Raw genomic sequence first — 27,274 nt, forward strand, 5'->3', positions numbered from 1 at the left:
AAGATGCTGGGAGAATTAATCCATTACTTGTTTATAAAACACCATGGACTACTTGCTTAAAAGATGCCATAAAACTGAAAGGTAGAAAAAAATATCACCAAGATTCACAGAAAAATGAAGAAGCAGTGGAGTGTGAAAGCACACATATGTCCACTTGTTGATGAGCCATAGGACAACACCAGCTCCGTTCCATCAGTAGTCAGTATTTATCTCTAGGATTAAGAACTTGATTGAAATCTAATAGGACTTCACATCCTAGGCTATCCTAGTTACTTATAATGACAATGCTAAACTAACTTTACACAACAGGTGACCTGACACACAGATGTTTCTGCATGAGAGACTTCAGATGAGTTACCCAACTTTTTCCCTGAGAAGGGTATGAAATTACATGCAAATTAGTCATTAAACTGAAGACACTTTGATTTATAGCACTTGCATGTCTTGGAGCCCTCAAGCTGCAGCACAGCTAAATAATTATAGCAAATCCAGTACATAAAAGGCTGTACTGCCAACTTCTTCCTCTTCTGAGTTTCAGCTCAGCCAGCTGCTGTGTCTACATCACTGTTCTGCATTGAACAGATGCTTCTTGGTTTTTGCTGAGTGGAAGAACAAGCTGGTTTCCCTTTTCAGATCCTGCTGTCTCTTGGGTTTTTGGTCCCCCAGAGTAGGATTTATGTTACTCGTTTGAGCCTGGCAACTATGAGAGGAGCAGCAGAGGTCCACTGTGAATGGAGAAGAGTCAGATGAACCAGCTGCCCACACAGCACCAATGAAACAGGGATGGATGGACAATGGGGAGAGAGAGATGGTCTTTCAACAATCTCAGACTGGTTCCTCAGATTTTTTGGTTGGTGATGCTCATTACTCTCTTCTTTTAGACAGTAAGTTGATGAAAGATCTCCATAAAATGCAGCAACAGAAGGGATACAAACTCTTGAGCCAGTATTCAGAGAAACATTAAATCCACACACTTCAGTTTTATCAGTGAGCTCAGCATCACATGGAGTTCTGCTCAACCATACCAGACCCACATCAGAGTACTTCCTAACATGGTGCCAATACAAGCTCAGCTGCTGTAGAGATGGGTGACTTCTGTCCTAATACTAATTGAGAACAATACCTCTTCGCAGAAATCACAGCCCTGCCACTGAGACTGTGTTATTTTAAGTCCTGCGTAGATCGATAGGATTTCCAATTAACTAAAATGATAGAACAGGCAGGAAATTATTCATGTTTGAGGTACTGTAAAAGAGACAATTCTAATCAAGCTTTACTGGGTTCAGCTGTGCTTTTCTCTTCACTCAATTCCTTCTCATCAATAGTTACTGCCCATTAACTGATTTTTCAGCCACTGGTATGAATTATAGTATTTCCACTCTTGTGGATAGAAAAAAACCAAGAACGCAAGGTCAGAGACACCTTCACAACCCAAGTTCAAATCTCAGGAGAGTCTTGCAGTAGACATTAGGATATGGAGAGAATTCAAATTTCCTAGCAGAATGTAATTATACTTAGCAAAATGTTGCATCAATAACGTGTTCTGGCAAAATCCTTGTGTAAAGGTCTGTAATCATAACACACAGGCACAGAGAAACTACGTTATGCTAAGAATGACAGTTGCAAATCTGAAAAACTCCAGGCACACATAAAACTTTCATATGAGCAAGAGAGAACACATATCAACATCCATTTGCCTGGAGTTCATGTTATTCTCCAAATAGCAAAAGCAATTGTTGTAAACGACAGGAGGCCAGTTTCCAATCTTTGCAAAACGGTATCAGAGAACAAAACAGCCTTCCCCATGCCTTTTTTTGCTGACTGAAAATAAGTGCAGTGCTCTGCTCAAGGAATATTTCTTCCTCTTGCTTTTGGGGCACACACTGACTGCCTTGTGTTTAGCTATATGCCATGGCAGACATTTCGGGAGGAAAAGATTACCCAAACTTTCTGTAATCACAGGAACTAAACAGAATTAGCTCAAAAGCCAACAAAACATCACAGAACAGCTGCAGCCAGTTCTCTGCCAGGTACTCAATGTCTTTCAGGTGGCCTACATACCATCAATAGTAGGGGTACCACACTTCATATTCATGGGTCTAATCCTGGGAACTTGTCCCTAGACTAATGGAATAATTTTAAAATCCATAAAACTCTCGCAGCTTAAGAAAGTGTGGTGGGCACAGTGTCTGCCAAGGACTCATCTTTCAAACAAATGACTGAAGTATTATGGTCCAGTTGTGGAAGAAATGCCAAAAGATGTGTATGGAGAGGGCAAAAAATAAGCACCATTTTGCCCCCACAAACATCGTAAGAATTTCCTTCACACCAAAGTCTGGGAAATCAGCCTTAAACAGTTTTCAGTTTAATCCAAATTTCTTAATAATTATCTCTACTTTCATAGCTATTATAAGTCAAACTCAGCCATGATGCAACATTGATGAAACCGACAGAACGTGCTCACTTGCACGGGTGCTGGGTTTCTCCCAGTGTTCAGCCACAATGACCTCCTCCTAGCTGAGCACTAATGAGACCCTAGCTGCATTATGGCTGTTGATCACGGAGTTCAAAAGCCATTTACTATTTCAAGCTGGAAGCTATCGCACTCCCATGCTCTTGTACAGCTATGATTTTTATGTCCCACATACATCAACAGCTCGCGGTGAACCACTAGCATTGTTCTGCTTTTATAATGACTCTGTAGCCACAGACAATACACGTCACTAACAGCAAATCCTGGTGCTACAGATACAGCCTCTAAGAGAAAAGGGGTTGAGAAGAGGCAGAACGTTTGCACATCCTCAAACTATCTACAGCTACCTAGACTGTCAGCATTCGTATGGGCTCTGTAGTACTACCATACCAACACAGCTCTCCCCTCCACAGAGCAGGCAATGCTTCAAAGATGTACTTTGGGGCAAATTTTCCTCACACCTCTCTCTTTTAGGAAATAACCCAGTCAAACTGCAAATCCCCATTGTCAGCCTTTTCCCTCCCCTCCTTCCTTCAAGTGGTGCAGGCTTCAGAGGAGACGTGGAGAACTTCAGCTGACTACAAAGCAACTTATATGGGAAGGTGACTAACATGGTGGAAGCAACCCTCAGTTCAGCCCTCCCAGGTCACCCACATCCTCCAGCCACCATGCCTTGCTAAGCTGATCTAGAAGTGGCTGACAATGTTTGACCACAACAAAAACACCGATGCTGCTTCCCTTCCCCTGAAACATTTACATCCATCAGGCTTTTTTGATCGTTTTAGATAATTTTTTTCAATTCTGAGCAAAAGAAATGCCACAGCACAGGTTTCTGTCCTGTTTCTAATCAAAGCACAGGTTTTAGAAAGGACATATTTCATAAACAACAATGTGAGAACACTGACTGAACAATCCTTGACAACAGAAAGCATTATTACAGACACAGGGGATACAGTCGGTAGGAACTAAAAATGAGGATAAGAATCAGCTTTGGAAGTCTGATGAAATCCTTTTTCATATAATTTTTTCCTGTTATGATCACAAGAAAGTCTTGAAAACAGAAACACTGAGCAAATGCCACTTTTTGTTATTTACACTGCAAACCCACAATAGTGAATGACACCTGTAACCTTTCCATTTCTTATAGCTTCCCTGTAAATAGCTGGATAGGTATTAATTCGGCACTCCAAAGACTTCAGCTTTGCTTCATGCAGTACTCAGAGGCCTGAGTTCACAAGCACTGTAAACGATTTGAGGAAATAAAATAACCAGGCATTAGAAAGGACAACATCAGATAATGTTTTGTCAAAAGCAGATGGGATGACAACATTATATACGCTCTATTAAAGAGCTAAGACAAGAGTTGTGAGCAATTATGGAGACTTAGTTAATTAAACTTTCTTTTAAATCCATTAATAGGAGTCTATGAGGTCTTCAAATATACTGTAGTCACCTTGCCAAAAACTTTTTATTAAATGCTCTTGATAAGTTGACGGGTTATAAGTTGCCTGCTGAAACTACAAACAGCCTGAAATATAAGCACATTAGATAATTTTTGTTAGTTCTACAGCATCCACTCAGTGACATCATGAATAACATAAGGAATCAAGTATCAGAATCATAATTTATTCCTTCAGTATCTGCCAGTCACAAACAACTTAGACTGTGCTCTGGTTTAGACAATTTTCTGAGCAAAATGAGCTTGAAACAGTGTCAGAAGACATCTATTTTCCTAACAAAAAAGTTATTTTACTGTAGAACAATTAGAGATGTTTGTCCAGCTCTATACATAGTACTGGCCAGGCTAGAAAGGTTTTCACTAACTTCAGGATCTAGGGTCAGCAACTAAAACCATCACAAAACACTATGTTCATTCAGAGTCCAGACAAGGTTTAGGCAGTTGGGATTTATCTGACTACCTAAATTCTTACCATACCAAGTAACTGACCAGGATTCTTGCTTTAACTAGTGCCTATGTATTGCTTTGACAAAGCAGGATCCTTTGTTAGGGTAGGTTTGAGTTGTCTGTTTTACAATATGTCCAGAGGAATAAAGCAGGGTGACTCTGTTAGGGTTCACATGCTGCCTTCCCACAACACACATGCTTCAAGGGCCAAACTGGAGAAAATGTGCCAAGAAAACCGGTATGAAAGATGACAACTCAGCTTCCCTGCATGTTAAGAAATGCACAAAACCAGTCAGTAGCAGATAGAAAAAGAACAAAGCTAGGAAAGAGAGCGGTTCAGCAAATCTTTGCAGCAGCTGCTAGTCATGCAGGCTTTCTGCTGCCCTATTCATGAATAAAGCTGCAATTTTGCTCAGATTGAAGCTAATTCCAGGATAAAAGAAAGGAGAGAGAACAGTGCAAACCGGCAGTACTGGATCACTATTTGGAGACCCAGCGTATGCATTAACGGCATGGCTATATCCCACACTGTTGTTCAACCAGTGATGAAACTTGGAAGAGCTCTTCAGCTAGTCATACAGAGATGAGAGAAAGACTGGCAATAAGTAACTAGGGTTCATTACAGTACACAATGATGAACATAAGTTAACCTTAACTCAGCAAGGGTCATGCCATGCTTGTCTGGTTCATGCAGATAGATATTCATTACCATAAAAGAGCAATTAAAAATCAGCCATGAGCCAAACCGTGTGTACTCTCATGAGCTTTGAAAATGAAAGGATAACAAGGAACAAAGTTATTCTTCTAAGAACTGGAAGACCTCTGCTTATATACAATTTGTTGGCATAAAAATCCCATTTAGCGCCATACATTGCAGGTGGTGAGGAGACATGTACCTGAGACAGCTTTGAGTTGTAACAGTAAGAATTATTTTTACCAGCTTTTTTTTTTTTTTGACAGAAATTTTCTAGACTTACAAATGGAAGATCCAGTTAAGATATACCTACCAACATTAAACAAGACCATACCAACTAACCAAAGTGGTTGACTGTCTGTCCTCACAGACAGTGGTGCAGTAATCAAGGTACTGACAGTGTCTGAAGAGATCAAGGACAGGAAGACATACAGACTGGTTGAATTATAACAAATTTGCCTAAATGAGATTTCTGGGGACAGCACATGCAAAACATGACCTCTGTTCTTTATAATCAGCTTAAGTCAGGCTTTCGTTTATATTTGTACTGTTAAGCCACTGTTTTACATTTGTCAGTGCATATATGCAATATGAGCATGTTGAGACCTCACAGGCTGCACGAATGCCAATGCTGTTTCCCTGCTTCCTTGCCTTTTGACAAAAATACTTGTCAGCAACACTTCCTTGAAACCCACTGTATTCTATCTCTCATGTACAATATAATCGATTATAAAAAATAATCAAAAGTAGTGAAAAACAACTGCAGTACCAGTCAGAGCAACTTGAAAGAACCTGAATTTACGCAGCTCGGTGCCTTCACCTAGTAAACATCAGCCTAGCTGTTCTGGGAACCTTCTTTGTTCACAACCAGAAGTTACACCTTTACCTGCAGTTACCTGAAGCTATTTTTTAAAATGATGAACAAGTTTAGTAACCTTTTATCTCCTTTCATCCCAACCACCTTTCTTCCACTGAAGCTTCTGAAATACCCTTAGTTTATGGTCATTCTGTGAAACCGGCTTCAGACACCAAACTTCACAGCATTAGATTTATTCAAACTGCCCTGTCAAAAAAGTGTGTACTTCAGAAGAATAAGCAAAGTAAGTGAGTAGCCTTGGGTCTCCTGTACAGCCCAGACTTGAGGAATTTCATGGTTCTCACAACATGAACTCTACAGCTAGCAATGAGCAAAGACTGGAAAATGCAGTGCATCACCTTCCTCACTCATGTCTCCTGGAATGGAAGATGCCTGCTTGTCCTCCGCACACCTCAAAACATTATTAATAAATATTATGACCCCATGGTGTTTCTCTTTCTGGATATTGCAAGAAAAACAAAACAGCAAAAGCAAACCATTCCTTTATCAACAGTGGTAAGACTGTGTCCATGCAAAAAACAGCATTTCAGCCCCAAGGAAGAGGAATCGCAAGGCTTACTGAAATGAAGAAAGGCTTGAGATAACTGCTTTCCCCAGCCTGATTAGACTAGCCAAAGGCTCACATAATTTATATCAATTCTTTGGTCTGAGGTTGCTTTCATTCTCCCTACAATCCTGTATCACCTGAGAAGGCATCATGTTCCCCCTGACTCATGGAGAGTTGTGCTTTATGTTGTAATTTGCTAGAACAGTGATTATGTGCAAGTGGGAGAATTTCACAAACAAAATGTCTTGTCAGTGAAAATAGCAGCTTTACTCCTACATTCACTTAGCAGCAGGAGGGAGAAAGTGTCCTGGGGTTTTTGAATTATTGCTGAAATGAACTCCAGATGCCTGCCGAAAGATTGCTAAATATATACCTAATTGCCATTTTCTTTTGTCTTAGGCCCACTGCTAAACAACCTTCAAACAACAGCATTTGATATATTCTGAATTCTTTATTAGCACCTTTATGCAAAATTAAATGGCATTTGTGCAAAGCCAAGCACAACAGTATGCCAGTGTTTCATAAGCGATGTCTCTGGAAGCCTGTCTTGTATATTTGCCTTACAGTGTGGGGGAAGTTTTCTTATAAATTACAGTCTTCCTTTTACATTACATGCACACCAATTTTATACCTCTCAGCTTTTACGCTAGAAAAATTTGCATATTTATGTAATATCAATCAGGCATCAAATTTTGCTATTTTGAATATTCAGCAAAGGAGAGCAAAACTATGCTTCCTGGCCTGTGCCACTCCAGTGACTCATCTTTGCTGACATGCAAACTAATGGGGGTGAAGATCTGGAATTGCTGTTTCATAGAGAAAAAGGATTTGGGAGAAACAAGCTCGTATGTCCCACACTTAATTCCTGCTAACCCTGACTCCCACGTGCAATGCCCACAGTACAGCTGAGACCTGAAACTGCCTCTGGACTCTGTGGTTATAGGTGTATGTAAGGGTAACCATTAGGAGTATATAAACCAAGGCTTTGGTCTGGAAATAAGATGGTCTTAAAAATCGAAGATCATATACACCACACTGAACCATTTGCATATGCAAATAAATGTGTTCTTTTGTTGATTAAGGGAGAGGAGAGGCAGAGAGATCACCAGTGTAACCACTCCATCTGTGACACAGAGAGCACACAGCACCATGTTGGCTGCTGCATTCCTGTAATATACAATCCCTCTGCCTTCACAAGTCTGCGCTGATCTTTTTCCATCCCAGCCATAAACGTCACCCACAGCTGTAACCTGGTGCCCTCATTAGCTCAATATTCAGCGTCAAGGGAGCAGACACCGACAACAGAAGCTACTGTGCAGCCCTCTTCCCTTTCCCTCTTCTCCAGATCTACTTGTTTTGATTTTTACCTTTCTTTCAGCACACTGGGCCAGCACTACTCTACAGAGCAGGACTCAGACAAGGTTCAATCTAAAGTGGCTGTCACCTAACGTATATGTGAATGGATGGGCACATCCCCAACACCAGCACAAAATGCCACAGCTGTAAAGCAGGGCTCAGGGTCTAACACTTGCTAGATAACTTATCACTGTGCTGGCAATCTCTCCCAGCACTTCCCGGACATCTTAAGGTGTGTATTAGGGACACTTACAGACTTCAGGTCTATGATGCCTGATTCCCACTAGCCATGTCAATCTTTAGTTTATAATTTGCCTAGTCCTAGCAAGGGCTTCCTGCACAGCGTGACACTTGGCTGCAACACTTCACAGAAATCTGAACCTCCAGTTTCTGAGCTTCAGTTCCAGTTATAAACACGCAGTGTTATTTCAAACACTTCAGGTTGAAAGTGTGGACTTTCCAAAACTTGACTACCATAGTAAGGATGTAAAGGATGGGAAAATCTTGCTGATTTTCAGACATCTCAAGAGAAAAAGCATATTGGGCAGCTGCTTCTAGTTAAATGTGTGAAGACTAATGACCTCCTTCAAAATCATGCGCTCTGGACAAGATTACTCTGCTCTTTGTTGACTATTCAGCAAAGCAAGCACAGCAGTGATCTGGTAAATTATCTCTTTGAATAACAAAAAATTTCAAGTCAGCAGTACCTTCTTTGCCATTTCAAATAATATGGAGTGAGCTTGAAATGCTGGAGCCACAGCTAAACACATAAAGCAGCACACAGAATCACAGAATGGCCGAGGTTGGAAGGGACCTCTAGAGGTCACCCTGTCCAACTTAGGTCACCTGTGGCAGGCTGCGCAGGATCATGTCTAGATGGCTTTCAAGTATCTCCAGGTATGGAGACTCCACAACCTCTCTGAGCAACTAGTGCCAGTGCTCAGTCACCCTCACAGTGAAAAAGTGTTCCCTGATGTCCATATGGAACCTCCTGTGTTTCAGTTCATGCTCATTGCCTCTGGTCCTGGCCTTGGGCACCACTGAAAAGAGCCTTGCTCAGGTTTCTTTACACTTTCCCTTCATATATTTATATATATTTATAATACCCATCGTGAGCTTTCTATTCTTTATGCTAAACAGTCCCACCTGTCTCAGCCTCTCCTTATGTGAGAAGAATTCCAGTCCCTTAATCAATCTCAGTGACCCTTTGCTGGGCTCTCTCCAGTAGCTATTTATCTCTCTGGTAGTGCCAGATGGAGTGCCACCATTTCTCCTATCTGAGATCATGCACGTAAAAAAACTAGCTTGCTTCATTTACAGAAATTCAGTGAACGAGCAAGTTAGCTTCAAGGAAGGACTGAGGAAAGGGAAGCAAAGCTGTTTAAGAAACAAATAATTAATCCTTGGAAAAAATAACAAGCGTTTTTAAATACATAGTTTGTGTGTCTATCCATTTTCTCCTTTTGTCATGGTCCTTCGCCAACTCATGGTGCAATAGGGACCAGGCATTATCACATTATCTTTGGAGTCATTAAATGCTAAATGAGAATTCTACATTGTACTCCTAAGCAGAACTGATGACACAGCTCCCTGAGGGCATCTTGGTCTTATCCTGTTTACATTAACAAAACCCCAAAGAGATATCATTATAGAGGATTTGAAAGGAAACTGTGGCAGAGAGGTTGATATTGACATCTGTAAATCCTCTGCATGCTTACATAAGGAGCTTGGAGGTAATCTCTCTAAATAACACGCTGCAAAGGGTAGTATTTCTGGCATTCTTGGTGCTTCCCCAAACCCAAACTGTCACTGTTATCTTATGATGCAATGACAGGCCCCTCTTGCTCTCACAGGGACACAGACACAATTTGGGTTAGTTCTGTTCATACAAGAGAAATGAAGGATCTAGAATAATAATAAAAAAAAACCCAACAAAAAAAGAGAGTGAGGGCAACGCCTTCTCCCAGCCCTTCTCCTATATAGGGCACAATTTACAGAAAAACTTGAATGGGTTTCTACACTGAAGTGCATCGGTGTGTCTCCTAACTAGACAGCTGCTTCTGGATATTTATGACCCTAGCTAAAGAGCTGAACATCTATGTTCTGTTTGTGTGCATGCATGTCTGTGTACCTAGAAGAAAGAGTACGTGCACCTTCAAGCAGCTGTCTTTGTCTGGGAAGAGGTGAGATCATGGTGACACCTTATAGATGTATGTATTGGACAGCTTCCCCAGGACCCCCAGTTCAAAGGAGGGGTGGAAAAGCAGTAGCCTTCAGTATTGAAATCTGCATGGCAATAACATCCTTATACTGATTTCAGTAGGCCAGATTTTCCTTATTTCACCATTTTTCTTTAAGCTGAATGTGTTCATAAAGTGTGCACTGAAAGCTAATGAGAAGATCCTGGCTTCAACCTCAGCCTCTGATCAGTGTCTTCAGTGACCAATATTTTATTTCTCCTCTAACTTCTTGCCAACACAGGCATCCAACTACTAACCTGAAGCTATGTGGTCTCCAACCCACTTCTACCTTAAAACCAGGAGAAGCCACATACATTTCTTGTCCAGCACACGTTAAACACAACAGCACTCTAGCAAATAGGCTATTTCAGCACCTAGTTATGTCTGAAACGCTCCTTGGTGCTTTGGGAAACAGAGTAATGTCAATGAATCATGTTCAATTACAACAGAGTTATTTCCAAGCTTATTTGATGCTTAGTGTATGAGGAAAATGATACGCTTACTCACCATAGGGGATATATGCCAAGCCTAGTGACAATGAAGACAATGGCAAATGTAAGGAACAGAAGGTCACTCAGTTTTTGACACTTGCAATAGTTTGCCATTTTGGCAGCCTGTAAAAGAAAGAAATGTCTGTTTACTTCTGTGAGGACAACTGAGTTCTCTTGTATTGTGTATAAGCTGTACAAAGAAGAAATAAACTTTTTATGAAATTATTAACATTTTCATTGGGCCACCTTGCAGTGATCTCGTAACACCTCTCCACCAAGCACATAGCAAATGTCTTCTCAGGTGAAACCCCAGACTGAATAAAACCAGAGTACATCTCTCATTTCTTCCTTCCCCATCCAATTTCCTTCTTGAAATCCTGCTATTTCAGATTCACAAAACCCTTCTAAACCTTTAATTGAACCCCATTGTATTTACGTTGTTCTTGTCCCCATCCAAGAAGTACCTACCTATCTCTCAGCTTTCCAGTATGCTCCACTTGCATTTTCAACATCCATCCATCTTCTACCTGCCCCATGCTCTCTGATCTTCTAGTGTTTACTATATATAAACTTTGTCTCAAATCATCTACTATGCCCCATATCCTATGTTCTCCTACAGCATCTCTTCTTCCTTTCTGGCCTATATGGAACCATTTCCACCCCAAAGATTATACCCCTCCCCTTCAAATCTTTTTCCAAGGCTCTCTTCCCAACTTGGCTTTCCAGCTTGTTACCCTATGCCTGTTTTTACATGTTTCTCTCATTTTTCCTTGTGCAGTCTTCTGACTCCTCCTCAGTGAAGGAGTCACTAATTACTCTTCTGAAGTTCTAATTACTTCCCTGAAGTTTCTTTGTCCTCTTGTCCCTGAAGAAAGGAGTATGTACAAGCAAGCTTCTTTTAAGACATCCATGCTGCTTCCACAGTATTCCTGTGTGTAAGCAGTTACTTATTGTAAAACATCTGCTTCAAGGCAGGGACAGTCTTCATACTTTCTGTCAAATGTATCCAGAGAGTCACTGCACAGTGAAGTACACGAAGAGCCTGATTTAGTGCCCACTTAAGCCAGTTGGGAACCCTTTCAAAGTCCCCCTCTGAAGGCACCTGTATCCAGCTCCCATATTGAGAAGATGCTTAGTTGTGCAGATTTTCCAGAGGGCTAACAGGGAGCAAAATTACCACAACCATGCATGCAGAATATTCTGAACACAGAATTCAAACCAGAGAATTGCCTAAAATGGTGAGAGGCACTCTTGCAGTCTGTCTGGGTTTTTTTGGCATGAACACATTGAACCTGAAAATGCTCAATGCTCATGTCAGACAATCTGGATGCTAAAACCAACCTGCACTTTTGGATGTTACCTAACTCCGGCAATATTTCCACTAAAAACCTCATATAAAGGATATTCCTCACTAACAGAAAACAAGTTAGGAAGCTTGCAAAACATGAGGAAAGCCACCAGCGCTGCGAAGAAAACATAACCCTTCCAAATCAGTCCTATATTCTAGTGGACACAAATGAGATTCCTAGCACTTTGTACTCACTGTTTGGTTTAAGGAAAAAAGAATACTTTGGTGCCAACATGCAAAGCAGAAGTTACTAACACCTTGATTTTCAGATGACTGAAAGTTCAGATACAAATTTTGGATGTATTTCCATGGTGGTAGTCTATAAAAGCTGGTTTCATAGTGTGTGGAGCTGATATTGCTATAGCAACTTCTAGTAGTATCATGTCATTTCTCAAAAACAGTACAGTTGTTCGGTCATCAGTTATTCAATAACAAATCTATGAATTATATTGATAAGGAAGGGAAAGAGTATGCTGTTGTTCAATGGAATTTGGCCACCTAAGACAATACAACACAATTTTCAAAGATTAAAACCTGTGACTATAACTGAGTAACACAGCTCTTCCAGATACTCTTGTTAGACTATTTAAATCCATTCATTTTATAGTTCAGCTATTTGCCTTGGTTCGAAGTGTCCATTCCCCGCTTTTTTAGAAAAGTGTGTCAGGAGATAGCTGGAACCTGACAGAAAGGATTCAGGTTGAACTGTCAGCTATGTGAGGCTCATACACCAGAAGCATACCAAACTGATAACTATTCACATCCATACAGCGGCATCAAAACTTGTCACAGTGTTCATTAATCGAAGCTGAAAAGTCTCAAGGTCCCCAAACAGACAGGATTTTAAGTGCTTTAGCAGGTTTAGGTCACAGCGTCTCCAACCCACAAGCTGTACTGCAGTGCAAAGATACTGAGGACCCCATAAACGACTTAGCTGGGATTCTGAAAGTTGCCTCTCAGTAGCCTAGATTTTAGTTTAAACTAATGTAGTGGCTTCATAGGCAAGAAAATTACTCTGTGTTCAGCCTGTCCTGCCATGGCTAGGCTGCTTTGAGTCTCCAAGATAACTTGCACTCAGATCTAAGAGAACAGCTACGGATTCCTGAAAATCCTATTATGACTTCTGTACCTTCAGATGCCTCAAGACCTATGGAAAAAACCTCACCTCCGGTATTCCTACCAATATATACTACCTTCTGCAATGAAAATAGCAAAAATGTTGCATTCTAGCTTTCCACTGGACATGTTTCACTATGAAATGGTAGGTGGAAAGTCTAGTGGCCTCTGGAAATAGCTTTTCATTTTTACAAATACGTAATACGTGAAACAGGTCAGGTGCACAACTGACCCATCATGGCAAGATATTTTACTGCTTCTTTTGCAGTTTGGTAATCTTCCTCTGCACTGACTTTCCCCCCAGTAATGTCAGCAGTGTATAATAGTTCATCTTCTTTCTTATGGCACCAGGGCTGTAACCCACTGCCCTAGCAGAAGAAAGTCTGTGGAGGGAGTCATAATGGCCCTCCTAGTAAATATTGCTCAGGGCTTGTAATTGTCTTTCTTACGCTTTAGAGTAGCTTTAGTATGTCCAGTCAGAACAGACTGAATTGACTAGAAAGACCACTAAAGCATGTGCCTCACAGGGACATGTATTTGCTGAATATTTGTGAGAATACCAGCAATTTCTCTTTGTCTTAGCCAGTGAATGATCAGAAGAATTGAACGAAAGTATGTATCTCACTGTGTTTAAGGTAAGGTTTTAGCTAGCCTATTACAGCTGCTCTTCAGTGGATTTACAGTTCCACAGACACTGATCTGGAATGAACACCTTCAAGTACATCCTTCTGGTTGTGAAAAAAGAGAAACAAAGAAAGTTTGGGTGAACCCACAGCTAGCAGAATGGCTCTACACACATCGCTAAAACAGAAAAATAAACTTTAAAGATGTAATTCTTTCTAACAGAGGAAATCCAGATTCTTTGTTGCTTTCTATCTCTGGCAGTCATGTGCCTTCTAGATTAAAAACAGATTAGAAAATAAAAAAACAGATTTGCAGCACTATCAAACCAGAATGGCAGGATTTTGATTCTGCAACACGATTCACACAGTGAGACTATATTCTTGCATAATAGGATCCTTGCAACTACTTTAATAAAAAATAATTTCAGACAAAATAGTTATTAACTTTGGTTTGATCCTGATTGAGAGTTCACAGACAGCCCAATCCCAGCATCATCCAGAGCTGTCTAAAAACTGATGTGGATACAGCATGACAACACCTCTAAATTGCCATTATGGAAGTTACAGACCATCTTGACTTAAAAGAATTTCAATCATCCCTCCTTCTCCAAAGCCAACTGCTTAATACTGGCATCTGGATGTGAAGGATGGGAACCTGGAAAATCCTGAGGAATAGAGGTCAGTTCACTGCCCATGCAGAAACAGCCACTACATTGTCCAGCACCCTCTGCCCAGCAAAGCACAGCAGAAACAAACCATGTCACCTTAATTCTTTTGGAGACAGGGTTCTTGCCCCACACACCACGTCAGGAGGATCAAGAACCGGAAGCTTCTATCCCACAGTCACCACCTTCCAAATTTTGCAACTTTGAGCTTCTGATTTTACCATGTTACATTTAATATCTGTGTGTAATCCTCCCTGGCCTGCAATGCATTACCAGTCTCTGCTGTGTACACGCAACTTGACAAGGGATAAACCAGCCTGAAGTCACAAAATGCACTGCTACAAGTGTAATATATTTCAGCAAGAAAATACACTATATTAATCACCATTACTATCTTGAACTGGACTCTTTGCTTAGGAAAGCCTTGTTCTGCATAGCAAATAATTCTACCCACTGACATGCTAGCTCTGCGAATAGTGAATACCATGCACAGACACTGATGATGTATGTATTATCTCACCTCTAGGACAATATCAGCCACGTCATGGAGACAGAAGGTCAAGGTTCCCACTCGTGTCAAATTGGTTACATATGAGAAGGTTATCAGGATGACTGCTACAATGTGATGTGTAAACATGACACCAAAATCCTAGAGCAGCAAGAAGCAGGGGGAAAAAGCAAAAAAACAATGAAGCAAACAGTGAGATTCAGTACCCTTATGTAAAAATGGATGGATGTTTTTTAAACTCAGCATTATGGTTATGTTATATAAAGATCCTGCTACATAACTGCATTAAATACCCTGCTATATGTGTCACTCTTAATAAAATAATCATTGTATGTTAACAAAATGCAAAAATATTATTGAAAATTAGGCAGTATCTGCATTTCTCAGTTCATAGTAATTTAACCTGCTGAAGCAAACATTTGTGGCTGAAGTTACTTTAAAAAGGCATATGTACATAAAAATCAAATCACACCGTATTTTTTATACACCAAACAACACACAATATGCAAAATAATGCACCATTCACAAAAGTTCCAATAGCTACACAGGAATGGAAAACACATTTCCACCACACTAGGAGTTATCAAGTCACCTGCCAAGCATAACTGAGAGTTTTCACAGAGCTGAGAATCCCAGTTCCAGTTTTTTATTTGTTTGTTTTTAATGAAGCTGCTTTGTCTTCACACTGCAACAGGGTCAGAAAAGTTTTCAAATGAGCTGGTGCAGCTCCTCTTACTCAGATCTCATCTGCTGCCTCCTAAATGATGCAGGTTAGCTGGTTTCCACATCAGTAACTCTGAGTTATTTGGCCAGCAAGTAACTGTTACTATTGAAAAATACCAGGAGCAGCGGCGCCCCTGTAACATCACATTCCCAGATACATGCCAAGGGGCAGGCAAAGCAGAGGAAATGACCTGTATTGTTTGCCTTGGCTAGACCCCAGAATCATCACTTAGAGAACAGGACCTGCAAAGATGAGACTTTTCTCTGCAAGACACTAAGCCAGTCAAAAAGAAGTCTTGCTGGAGTTTGCTGAACTACCTGCACAGCTTTGAGAAAGTGGTATCAAAACCCTGAAGAAAAGATCACAGGCATCATTTGACCAGGGAGTTTCTCCATGCGCAGGGTACAAAGTTACTACCACAGCTCTCAGCAGATCTAGTGGCTGTCCTGCAGGGCTGTCTGAAGGGAGTGAGACCCAGGCAGTTAGAACCAGCAGCTACTTCTGGCAGCCTGCTCATCAAGCATCTTGGGAGATGGAATTTGGCTTTCTGGCAGCTTTGGTGGGCCAGTCCTGCTGAGCTGTGGCAGTCTTCAGCTAAGAGGCCCACAGCAGAGAAACTAAAACTGAAACCCTGAAGTCTTCAGACAGGCAGCACCTGGTTTGCAAAGGGTATGTGTGTCAGGCAGGACGAGGACCCTACGGAAAGTGCTGATGAGCTCCCACTAACACAGGGTCAACTCCGGAAAAGCAACAGCTACAGCTGCTGACTGCTGTCTGCCCAACACTGGGAAGAATAACTGCCCAGTGTCACCATACCTCTCGTTGGGAATGCAGCAAGCATGTAGCAGGCACTGCTGTTTTCAAAGATGTGCAGTGCCACTGCCTCTCAGAACCAGCATATGGCTTCACTGCAATGTGCACCTGGGGTCCGCAGAAAAAACCTGTAGCTTGAGAAGTCTCGCTAACTGAATAGGTACAGGACCTGCTTCCAGGCTATCACTTTATGTTTAATGCTATCAGATGCAACAAGGTCCTGTTTCCTACAGATGCTCATCAATGGGCACTGCCAGTATCTCTAAAGCTGGGGTGGGGTGGGGGAAGAAAAGAGAGAAAAAAAAAAAAGACTAAAAGCAGGGAACTGTATCCTAGTTTGGTATACACCCAACATTTCTCAGCTGGGTTATTTGTTCACCAGCAGCACGGAATGCAATCAAATACATTCAGCAGTCATAGCAAGCCATTGCTTTAAATCCATTTTGTAAAGCAGACTGAACAAAAGAGAACAAAAGGCTATTTTTTCCTGCCTAAGGGCCTTAAGCGAAAGCAAAGGTACAGCATCTTAGTCATTTCAGTAACTACAAACCCACACATGGGGACCACTTCACTATACCATAATCAAAACAGCAAAGCACCTACCTTATTCCCTGGGATTAGAAGTAAGCTATGAGCATTGCTATATGGCTATACTGCAGCCTAGCTCTTTACCTGCTTCAGCTGCAAATGCTATGGCACTGTTCTTCATTTTCCTTCTAACTGCAATTATGTTAGCACATAAGCAGTCCAAACAGGGGAAGAAGCCAAATAGAAAACCTCTGTTTTCATAGCTGACACATTCATGTTCTACAAACACAAGACTTCTAGTCCCTCTTGGGAGCTCTTCAAGGCATTCCTGACAATATGGATTATTCCTAAGCAGCCCTAATGCTCTTGGGCAGCAGTCTTCCGCACTTCTGTATGAGTCTACTTACAGAAATGCTGTCCAGGGAACTCCTCTAATAATGCTTTGTAAAAGAGACAGTTATCTGACTCTGCCAGCTCTGAAACAACTGAGAATTGTTAGGAAAAAAGTAGCAGTGATATAAATAAGACTACTTTTATTATTCTGGTCCTTTCTTGTTTGTGATATTTCTTCGTCAGTAACTAACACTATGCTTTGAAGATGCTGCCTGTTGGATTTTAATTATACATAAGGGTAATGAATACATAGTAACTAATGGTACAAGTCCCTGTAATGTCAAGTGGTACTTGTTTTCCCAGCTTACTCAAGCACTTTCACCCACACACAGCGTAAGAGCAGCTGTACAGTTACGGGCTTTTTCTTTTTTAAAATGTATTCCAAACTGTATGTATGTTTGTGCAAGATGCATTTCTTTACAGCAGACTTATAGCCTCCAGCTGTAACTGCTGAAAGATGTCATGTGCCTGTGTCATGAAAATATGTGGCTAAGAACAGAAGAAAGAACCTACTGACACCATCAGTGGGAAGAACACAGGGCAGACAACAGAGAAACCCCATGGGTCTCAACTTCTGGACAAGTCCTCTGGAATCAAGGCTTCTGCTACCCATGTTTGTTTAGCATGTCACACTCACTGGCTAAACTGCCAAGTGGCTATGGAGCGTTAGTGTCACTAAAGGGCAAAACATCATCTGCATTAGTCACTCCAGCTTCTGGAAATGGGCTATGTTATAGATCAAGAAGGAAAGGGATTATCACTAAAGGTTTCAACCATTACAGTTCTAGTAAAGGTCTGTAAAACGTACACAATCTAAATTCCTTTCTTCTGAAACAAAATAAATCAAATCTATGAGTCTTTTTGTTGCTGTCTGAAGAAAGAGATCTAGGATCCAGATTTAGTGAAACATAGCATAAATTTTCTAGAATCAAAATGGAATATTCAAGAAAATTAGCAGCTACAAATCATGTTATTTTGGGAATGAGCCAACTGTCATTTTCAAAAAAAAAGTAAACCACAGAAGCTCTGGGAATTGCCAAATGCTTGGAACTAGAAGGTGTGAATACACAAAAAGGTCTCCTAGATCTTCCACAAACCTGTTAAAACACTGACTGAGTAGAAATTTTATACATTCTCTTAAATACACCTGTCATATTTTTCTATCAAGCAATACTTTAGGTATCCAGAAAGCATATAAATAAGCCTCCCTGCTTTTAAAACTCATCAGGGTCTTGTAAGAGTAACGAAGTTCCCTGATCTAATTCTGTTCTACAAAAGAGGAGTATGGGAAACTGGACAGAGATGATAAATAACCCAAATTATACTAGGTTGCAGTCTTCAAAAATGAAAACCGTTCGGGGTAGAACAACATTACATCAACATAGTAGATATTTATGAAGCAAACAACATGCCATTATAAAACCATAAAAGTTAATCTACTCAGCTTGCTGTGTTAATGCCAATAATAGGTATGTGCAACAGCCTAAATATTCTGCTCACACCTATTCAGCCAGGCAAAGGTAATCTGGTGGAATTCATAACACCTAAATAAAGACAAACAGGTATTTGAAAGTCAGCAAACCAATTGGAAGTAATTCTGAAGTTATGAATTTGCTATTAGAAAAGAATAACGGAGATGGAAAACAGCAAGTACATTTCTCTTGAGCCACAGCAAGTAAAAGACCAGTACTGCAGTCAGGCCAGTGCTGAGTGCTGGTGCTCAGAGAGGACCTACTGCACCTCCAGAGAAACCCAGCTACATAAAAGTGGTTGACTGAATTCCTGCAGTGCATGAGGCTCCCAGGGAACTTTTGATCATCCCAGACACTACAACACAGCCACTGCTGAATTTAAAGTACCTAAAATGGTAACCAAGACTAAAAGTATTCCTCTCACTGTAACATGAAAACATCAACAGGTTTCTCAGGCTGAGAACTGTTAATTTGCTCTGTATAAGCTGTCAGGAACTATTACAATAGCAACTGATATTAGTTGGCAAATTTCCTCCTGCTTCTTCCAGTTAAACAGAGCCTTATTTAATATGGGCACCGTTTCATGCATTGCATATTGAGTACATTAGGAGGTCTCCACATTTTTTAAACTAAACCTGCTTTTTTAAAGAGAACTATTATGGTGCTGCAAGAGCTGGTGCCTCTGTCAAGCTTGTACTATTTTTTGTCAACTACTGTAAGATACCAGTGCTAACATTTTTCAGCTTATGGGTTTCCTTGACAGCTTGCACTCACCCCACTATAGAACAGTTTTACTGTATGACACCAGTGCATGCCTGCATTTCTCCAGTCTAATCCCCCTAGTTCTCAACTTCGCTTACACTACAAAAAGAACTGTCTCCACAGTCCAAACTGGTCTGTGATCTAATAGGTTATTTATAAATATGGCACCTCCACTGTCTCCTGCAGGGTCCTTATAATGAAAGGCTTTTGACTTGCTGATACTGTACTCCTGCTCTCTGCTGGACACTGGATGTTCTCAGACACAGCAGGTGCATGGGACGATGCTTTGATCTGGTGCTCTGGCTTTAAGCATTGCAAATCTGTGGCAGGGGTGTTAGCTGTTAGCAATCCACTTCCCCACCTCCATCTCCCATTCTATTTCCACAGTAGGCTGCTGCAAAGTCTCCCTAATAAAAAGTCATGTATACATAACTGAGAAACAGACTTGCAAAAGATGGACTTATGGACAGGATTGGGCTTTAGCTCTGTGCTCAGCTCATCAATGGGAACAAACTCTCCAAGTCATGGGGGAAAAAGCTATAGCAATTGCTCATGAGATGTATTAAATGAGAAAGGTATTACTGGCCTCCCAAAGGCCCTTTTCAGAAGTGCACTTCAGCACTGAACCTAGATGCTGTTAGGGTAGACTCCAATTATTTTTCACATGAACAAAGCAACTAGTCAGGAATCAATTAAATATTCTTTAACGATGTATTGTACTGCAAAATTGCAGTACTGTTGCAATTGCAACAATTGCTGTTAAAATATTTCTCCCTTCCAAGGTACACAAGGAAAATAAAATATAACCAATGACACAGTGGGGAGGGCTGAATATGAATGCAGGGAGACTGATTAGACACAATACAGTTCTAGAAAAATAACCTAAAAAATTTTGTAACATTGTTGCAGAGGTTTGGTTTTAGTTGATATATTGACAAATGGCTATTCAGTATTGCTGGCACCTGCAGTTTATGTATATTAGTCAATGCTACTCTTGATTTAAATTCATCTCTGCTATCATACAGCTTCGTTCAGCACTCTTTTTCTGCATCTCTGTTTTTTGAAACAATGAAGTTGTACTCATTTCAAGCTCATGACTAACAGTAAGGGATATTTAATCCTAAATTGCTTGTTTTGTTTACAGTTTACCCTCCAATATGGATTTAAGATTTGTGGATGTTTTCCTGAGTTTTCTTCTACTTCTGGAAAAATTTGGAAATTCAAATAAAGGGATATTTTTCGATACATGCAGCTCTGACACAAGACCTCCAGGAGCAGCACACTGTGGTTCCAAATAGCAAACAAATTTATTCAGGACATACTGGATTGTTCATTTACTCTTTTCAGAGTTATGCTCCTGCTAAAATTCTATTAAAGAAGGATACTTCGATTAGCATAGCCTACAATCAATTAACTAAATGGCAGTAAAAGGAGGCACATAAAATATTATAAAATTCTTCCAAATGTTTTAAATAATTTTGCAACATTAACAAACCCCTGCAAGAATAGCTCAGTGGACTGTTTGGTATAGAATGACTGTTGTGCTGCCTGTTCTGCTGTGGACTAGCGCTCTCCTTGGAGGAGAGAACTTGGATGATGGAGTATGGAACAGGTTGCTACTGAAACTAGAAAAATGTTTTTTTATCTTTCCAGAGTTTTATTTCCTTGATTAATATCCCCTTAATTGCAATGCTCAGCTACTTGAAATGTTATAACCGTAAAGGTAAGATTAAATGTAACATCACTTTTTTATAATAAATGTATCCCTGTTTTTAACATCCCTTTGTAGAATAAATTGAAAGCTCTCATAGATTTTACCAAAGTGATACTGTGAATTTAAGAGGTAGTCTTGCTCCATCAATGATATTTCAGCATTTAACTCTTAGAAGAAACCGTACATCTACTAGCTACTGTGTGTTCAATTCCATTTAAGTCACTGTATGAGAGCAGGTTTTTTTGGCTGCTGCTGTTTCTCCTTGAATATTTGATTACTCCAGGCTCTTCTTCCCATGCAGAAAAACCCCACATCATAGTAACAAGGAACAGAGTAAGACAAGCACTTCAACACCAGTTTCTCAGTAATGAATATCTGCAAGAGGTGGTGACTAAAAAGAACTATTTCCAGTTATCTGCACAGGTAATACAGGTATTCCTGAAGTCAAGATAGATATGTGCTTAAAGCTTTCAATGTTTTTTGTCCCATTGTTCTTACCTTTCTTTTGATGTCAATGAATTGAGAAAACATTAAGGACCAGTAGAATGACAATTCAACTAGGTAGTAATAATGAAGGTCAGGCATCAGTGGCTGAAATATGGAGATGAGAAAAGGTTAATAGAGTCTAACTGACATTACAGGCAGCTGAGGTATATAGGAGGCATATTTAATCATGAAGGGATTACTAAATTATACATAGGCATCCTATGTAAGAAAAATTATGATGGTAGCCTCTTTCAAACTTTGATGTCACTGGAAAAATAAAGCTCCCCAGCCTACCCTCCTCTTATGTTTTAATCTTGACAGTATTTTAATATTGTAATACCAAAAAATGATGATGTTGTCCATTTGGAACCTAGAACAAAGTAAATTCTGAGTACTCCTAAGTCTTAGTTTTGAAAGACTACTTGAAATATCTTGCTGTACATCAAAAGAAACAATGCTAGAGCAGATTAAAGTAATGCTAGTATATAATCTCATCTGCTCATGATTAAAATGTTGCGAGCTTTAGTCTACTTTTAAAGAATTTAACCATTTTCTGGGAACATGTCAATATTTGAAAAGAAGAAAATAAAATAAATTTATCCAGGCATCTTGTTTGATATACAATATGGTTAACACAGAAGTTTAAAAGTAAAAGAAATAAAAATAACAAGCCACAGGAACTTATACATAACCAAAACCAATCTGGGGTGACTTCAAAGAAGGTAACTGGTGGCATGCATAAGCTGTTCAGCCCCCAGTCTAAAACAGCCAGTCCTAGGAGCTGCTCTAATTTCCATGTGATTGTGCCTCCCTGCTAGTCATGTCTTCCGTTGCAGTGACAGAGAGGGGCACTGGCACAGGAGAAACTCCTGAGGGCATCTCCTGTGGGATTAGATGAACCGTAACTCTCTAGAGCAGTTTGCACTGGCAAAACCATTACATCCAAGCAGGGCATGAACTATTTCCATTGGCAAGAGGCATTTCATTTGCCTCTTTCATTACCATTCCCTTTTGCAGAGCAGTTCTTTGTAGCTCAGAAACAATCCTTAGGTGCCCACATGAATGCTTTATGTAGGTTATTTAAACATAGACACATGCTTATGCTTTATGAAAAATGTGTACACTTAAAATCAATCTTTTAAAGCCATTTCTTGGACCAATATAATATTTTTCTGACTTAGTGAGACTGCCAATAAGCATTTAATTTAGGTGTAATTAAAAAAAGGGACAAGAACATGAGCTAGCAATGAGACTACTATACTCATTATTGCAAGAGAACTCACCGGGGAAATAAAACAATAAAGATTGTCAGCTGCTTTATTAATAATATCATTACTAATTCTAAACCTATATATATTGATAATGTAGGGAGATTCTACAGATATCATGGTTTCCCTCCATGAAAGGATCAACAGTGTGTGTTTAACTTAGTTTAAATGTTAGGTTTCAGTTCTCCATAGATTCAAATTCAATAGGACTATTCTGTGCTTATAGGTAAATTGTCAGCAGAATGATTCATTTGACTATATTTACAGTAAGTCCAGCTGGATTTCTGCAATGCTGTGTTGAGTAACTTACAAAGGATTTGTGGCAAATAAGAGATTAGAAATCTTATCCAGTTAAGAAAATAAAGCAACAAGCCCCAAACTGAAAACCCAATACTTAATTCTGATTAGCACCCAGTAGACATTTTTATCTCCGACACAATGGTTTTAATAATTACTTTTTATTTGATGATTTGCTTTCTGTTGGACCCTCTCTACCAGTAGCATGATTTTAGATATAGTTAAGTTTAGTGGCCACCCTCTATAAGTTGTATCTAACTTTCTGAATGACCTTGCTCTTCTGGTAAGTCTGGTAAATACATGTTCTTTAATCAGTAAGATTCATGGTCTTTTGTCATAAATAAATCTCTTCTTGCATGTAAACACACAAAAATAGTAGAAAACAGGACTGAAAGGTACCAGTGACTGCAGCCATATCAATTCTGACAAATGATTGTTCTTAAAATCTCGGAGAGATCAAGATTCAACATTTCCCCCATTCAATTTCTTCTGCTGCTTCGCTAATGTTATTCAGTTCACCCTCCAGCCCTTGGGTGCAATCTAAATCAGTATTTCTTATGAGGCTAAATGAACAAATCTGTTCAACCTTTCTCAGATCAAGATTTTTGGTCATTCTTGCTGAATTTTCTCCACTGAACTCTTTCCAACAGGTACGCAACCTTCAAGAGCACCCAAACCTAAACACAGTTCTCCTCCCGTTCAGCCTGTCCAGGGCTCTCCACTGTCACAAGGGAATTATGCGCCTTTCAGACAATACTATTCCTCATACCTTTCATACCTTCCAGTCTGGCAATGACTTTTTTTTTCTCCTCCCTGCTCTTTAGGGAAAATAAAATAAATAATAATAAAAATAATAATAATAAAAAAAAGCAGCAATATGCCCTAGACAGGTTACAGGTTAGACTCCTTAAATTGTAAACTCTTTGCTGGAGCTGTTGCAATTCAGGGTCAATTATATTTGGATAGCAGCTAGTACAATGCTTCAATGCTCCCTATCAAGACTCCTGGATGCTGAACTAAAGAAAAAAAAAAAAAGCATTTTAAACAAGCTCAGGTTTAGAATTAGAATCAGACTAATTAAAAAAGATACCAAAAGTTATCCTCAGAAGTTATTAAAAATTTTGAAGACCATCTTAGTAGGTCGTATTTGAAACTTTTGTTACCTCTGATTTATAACAAAAGGGAAAACTGCACTTCATAATTTTAATCTCTTGTTGCCTTCTGTTATACAAAGGGCACTAAGAAAACAGGTGGCTCTTGGCTTTCCCAAGTACATTCCTAGCCCATACAAATGATGATACTTTTTCTTTGAAAGGGCTACCTTACTGTTATTATTATAAATAATAAAAGGGAACACTGAATTAATTCACTGATTTTCATAACATCCATGTTGAAAGTCACTTTTATCAGGCTAGGAGGCAAAATAAGGCAGTGGTACAGCCAAGGCAGAGTTCAGGAGTTACCGTTTTTGAAAAATACCTTGAATCCTTTAGAGCAGGTTGACTGCTCTGTTTAAATACATCCCATACTTTAACAACTATGTCCAGTAGCACAAACTAAGGGAAAGCACAGGACAGGTTTCTCAAAGCTGTTAGGGTATGCAAACTTTGAAAGCCACTGTTCAACCAGATAATGATAGATAAAATTTCTACCCTTCTTTCACATCTCCTGCTCCTTCTTCCCCTGGCAGAGAATAGTTTCTGGAGTTGTAGGGCTACAGTTAATCCTAGTGTTACTGCAGCACCTGCATGTCATTCGAACAGCTGTGCTTCTGTGCAACATGGCCAGAACTTGGACATAGGAATTAAATATTCCTGGAACTAGTTAAAACCTTAGCAGTGCAGTAAGGAATAAGTATACTGTTATTGTTCTTCTGAAGATTTTTTTAAGGAAACCAAATTTCAAATAAGCAAAATTTTTTTGAAAACTGAAAGAGGGAATGAGTGCAGAAGGACACAACCCAAAAGGGCATTTTCACTCTTACAGTGGCATTCTTCTCCTTAGTAAAGGAGATAAATTACTTAAGTCCTTTTTTGAAGTTAAGTTCTAATACTTTGACCTAGAACAGAGAGAAACACTGTTGCTTTTTGAATCCATGAAAATACAGGCATTGCTGAAAATAAAAACTTGAAACTAATCTCAATTCTCTCATTAATTTTTCCTTCTTTCATTGCAGGCTTTCATGAGGCGAGGACCAGACAGACCTTATATAAGTGCCTAAAGGAGAAACCTACCTTCTCTCTTCAGACTCCTCTTTGATGATACCAATTGCCAGGGATTAAGTCTCACTCTGTATGCAGTATAACAACTATGAGAACAATACTGGCTTTTCCCAACCAATTGAATCTCAGGCTTAGTTAAAACTTTCACTATCCTCAGAACTTTGTACAAAATGACCATTCTACCACCATTGCAGACGTCTGCTTTCATGGTTAGATATCCCAGGTCTGTTTTCAGAGCCTGTGCTTCATTTCAAAACAGGCGTGACAGCTGTATTCATCTTTCCCAACTTGAACTGAAGCAAGATGGGGAGCATCTAGCAATGTTCTGAAATGCTGAGTAGCTCATTCACACTAACATATTGACACAAAGATCCACTATACTAAAAACAGAGCTCTGCAGATGTGTAATGTTTGTTTTTAGGCAGCACTGTAACTTTTACCTGATATGGATACCCGTTCCAGCACTGTCTGGTATTCCAGAGCCAGGGTGTCTGAGAGAGAAAAAAAGAAAGAAAAAAAAAAGTCTGTACACACCATTTTGGGCAATATAAATGTATATGGTTAATACAATTGAAGGACAAAACTACATGAACAGCTTAAAATTTGCAGATTTTGATAGAGGCTATAAAAACAGAATACAACAAGGAAATTCCTCAGTTTCACAGCATGAATTAGAGCAACCTGCCTGTTCACAGAGTTTTTTGGTTGGTACCCCATGACCTTACTTTTGCAGGACTACAGGCTGAATGTAATCAGCTTGTGCTTAGGTGGTCAGATCTCACATTATCTTCTCAACAGCACAGGAAATCTTGGCCTCAGTCTGCCAACAATCAAATATTTTAAAGAACGTTCCTTGCATATGCTGTTACATATAAGCATCCTTCCATACAGGATCCACCCTTTATCCCAGTCACATCAGCTCAAGATATGAAATCATATCTTTTGCTTTCCTGGCTAAAGACATGACAGTCCAGAGATGACAGATATTGCTATCACACAGAAAAGAGTCTGATATGTTAGGGCAACTTGAAAGCTGCCAGAGACAAATTTACTGTAGCATGCATCTACAGACTCATACATTGCAAAAAGCTGAGCAAACTAAAAGACTTGGGAACATGCAGCTCTGTTATGCTTCCTGTTTCTTTACTGCTTGCACAAGATTTGTGTGATTATTTCTTTTTCAATGCCACAAGAAAGCCATTTAAATCTTTTCTCATAGGCATGCTGTTTCTTTCAGAGTTCTTTAGTTTTTATCCCTTTTCTGTGCAACTAAATGGACTTGAGATAGAAAATACCATGTGGGCAAGCTCTTCTACCCAACTTACTCAACCATTAAGTATTTCCACATTGTGTAAGAAGAATATGATCAAATCAACAGCTACCAAGCAGCCGCATTTCCCTTTTTGTGCATAAGCAAAAACAGATATGCATGTCTTGCAAAGCACAGCTGCATCTCAGGTTCTGGCAGTATCTGGACTTTGAGAAGCACTTGTTTACAGTACAAGTACCCACCCACTAGGTATCTCACTAGAAACATGAAAGAAAACTGTGGATTCAAGATCTTTGTGCAACTCCTTTACACAACCTTAAGTGCTTTACATGCAAGTATAAAGGGGGAAGAACATCATCAGTAAATCTCCTGGATTAAGGCACACCTACCTTTACAGCATTGAATGCTCGTGCAAGATTACATTTTTTTTTAAATAAATCCTTATTGCATGAGTGAGGGCATTTTAGTGTTCTCACCATCA

At 39.8% G+C, this 27,274-nt stretch overlaps 1 protein-coding gene across 2 annotated transcripts in view; it reads right to left on the reverse strand.

Annotated features, from left to right (window-relative positions):
* The window catches only part of CERS6 (ceramide synthase 6), a 128,451-nt gene that overhangs the window by 12,533 nt on the left and 88,644 nt on the right, over positions 1-27,274 (reverse strand). For both annotated transcript variants that reach the window (XM_055718839.1, XM_055718838.1), the window contains exons 5-8: positions 25,964-26,014; positions 21,749-21,841; positions 14,857-14,985; positions 10,601-10,707 (exon numbers count right to left, since the gene is read on the reverse strand). In XM_055718839.1, coding sequence (XP_055574814.1) covers positions 10,601-10,707; positions 14,857-14,985; positions 21,749-21,841; positions 25,964-26,014 — 380 coding nt within the window. The remainder of the gene's footprint in view (positions 1-10,600; positions 10,708-14,856; positions 14,986-21,748; positions 21,842-25,963; positions 26,015-27,274) is intronic.

This window comes from Falco cherrug, chromosome 8, assembly GCF_023634085.1.
Source record: "Falco cherrug isolate bFalChe1 chromosome 8, bFalChe1.pri, whole genome shotgun sequence".
Taxonomy (NCBI): domain Eukaryota; kingdom Metazoa; phylum Chordata; class Aves; order Falconiformes; family Falconidae; genus Falco; species Falco cherrug.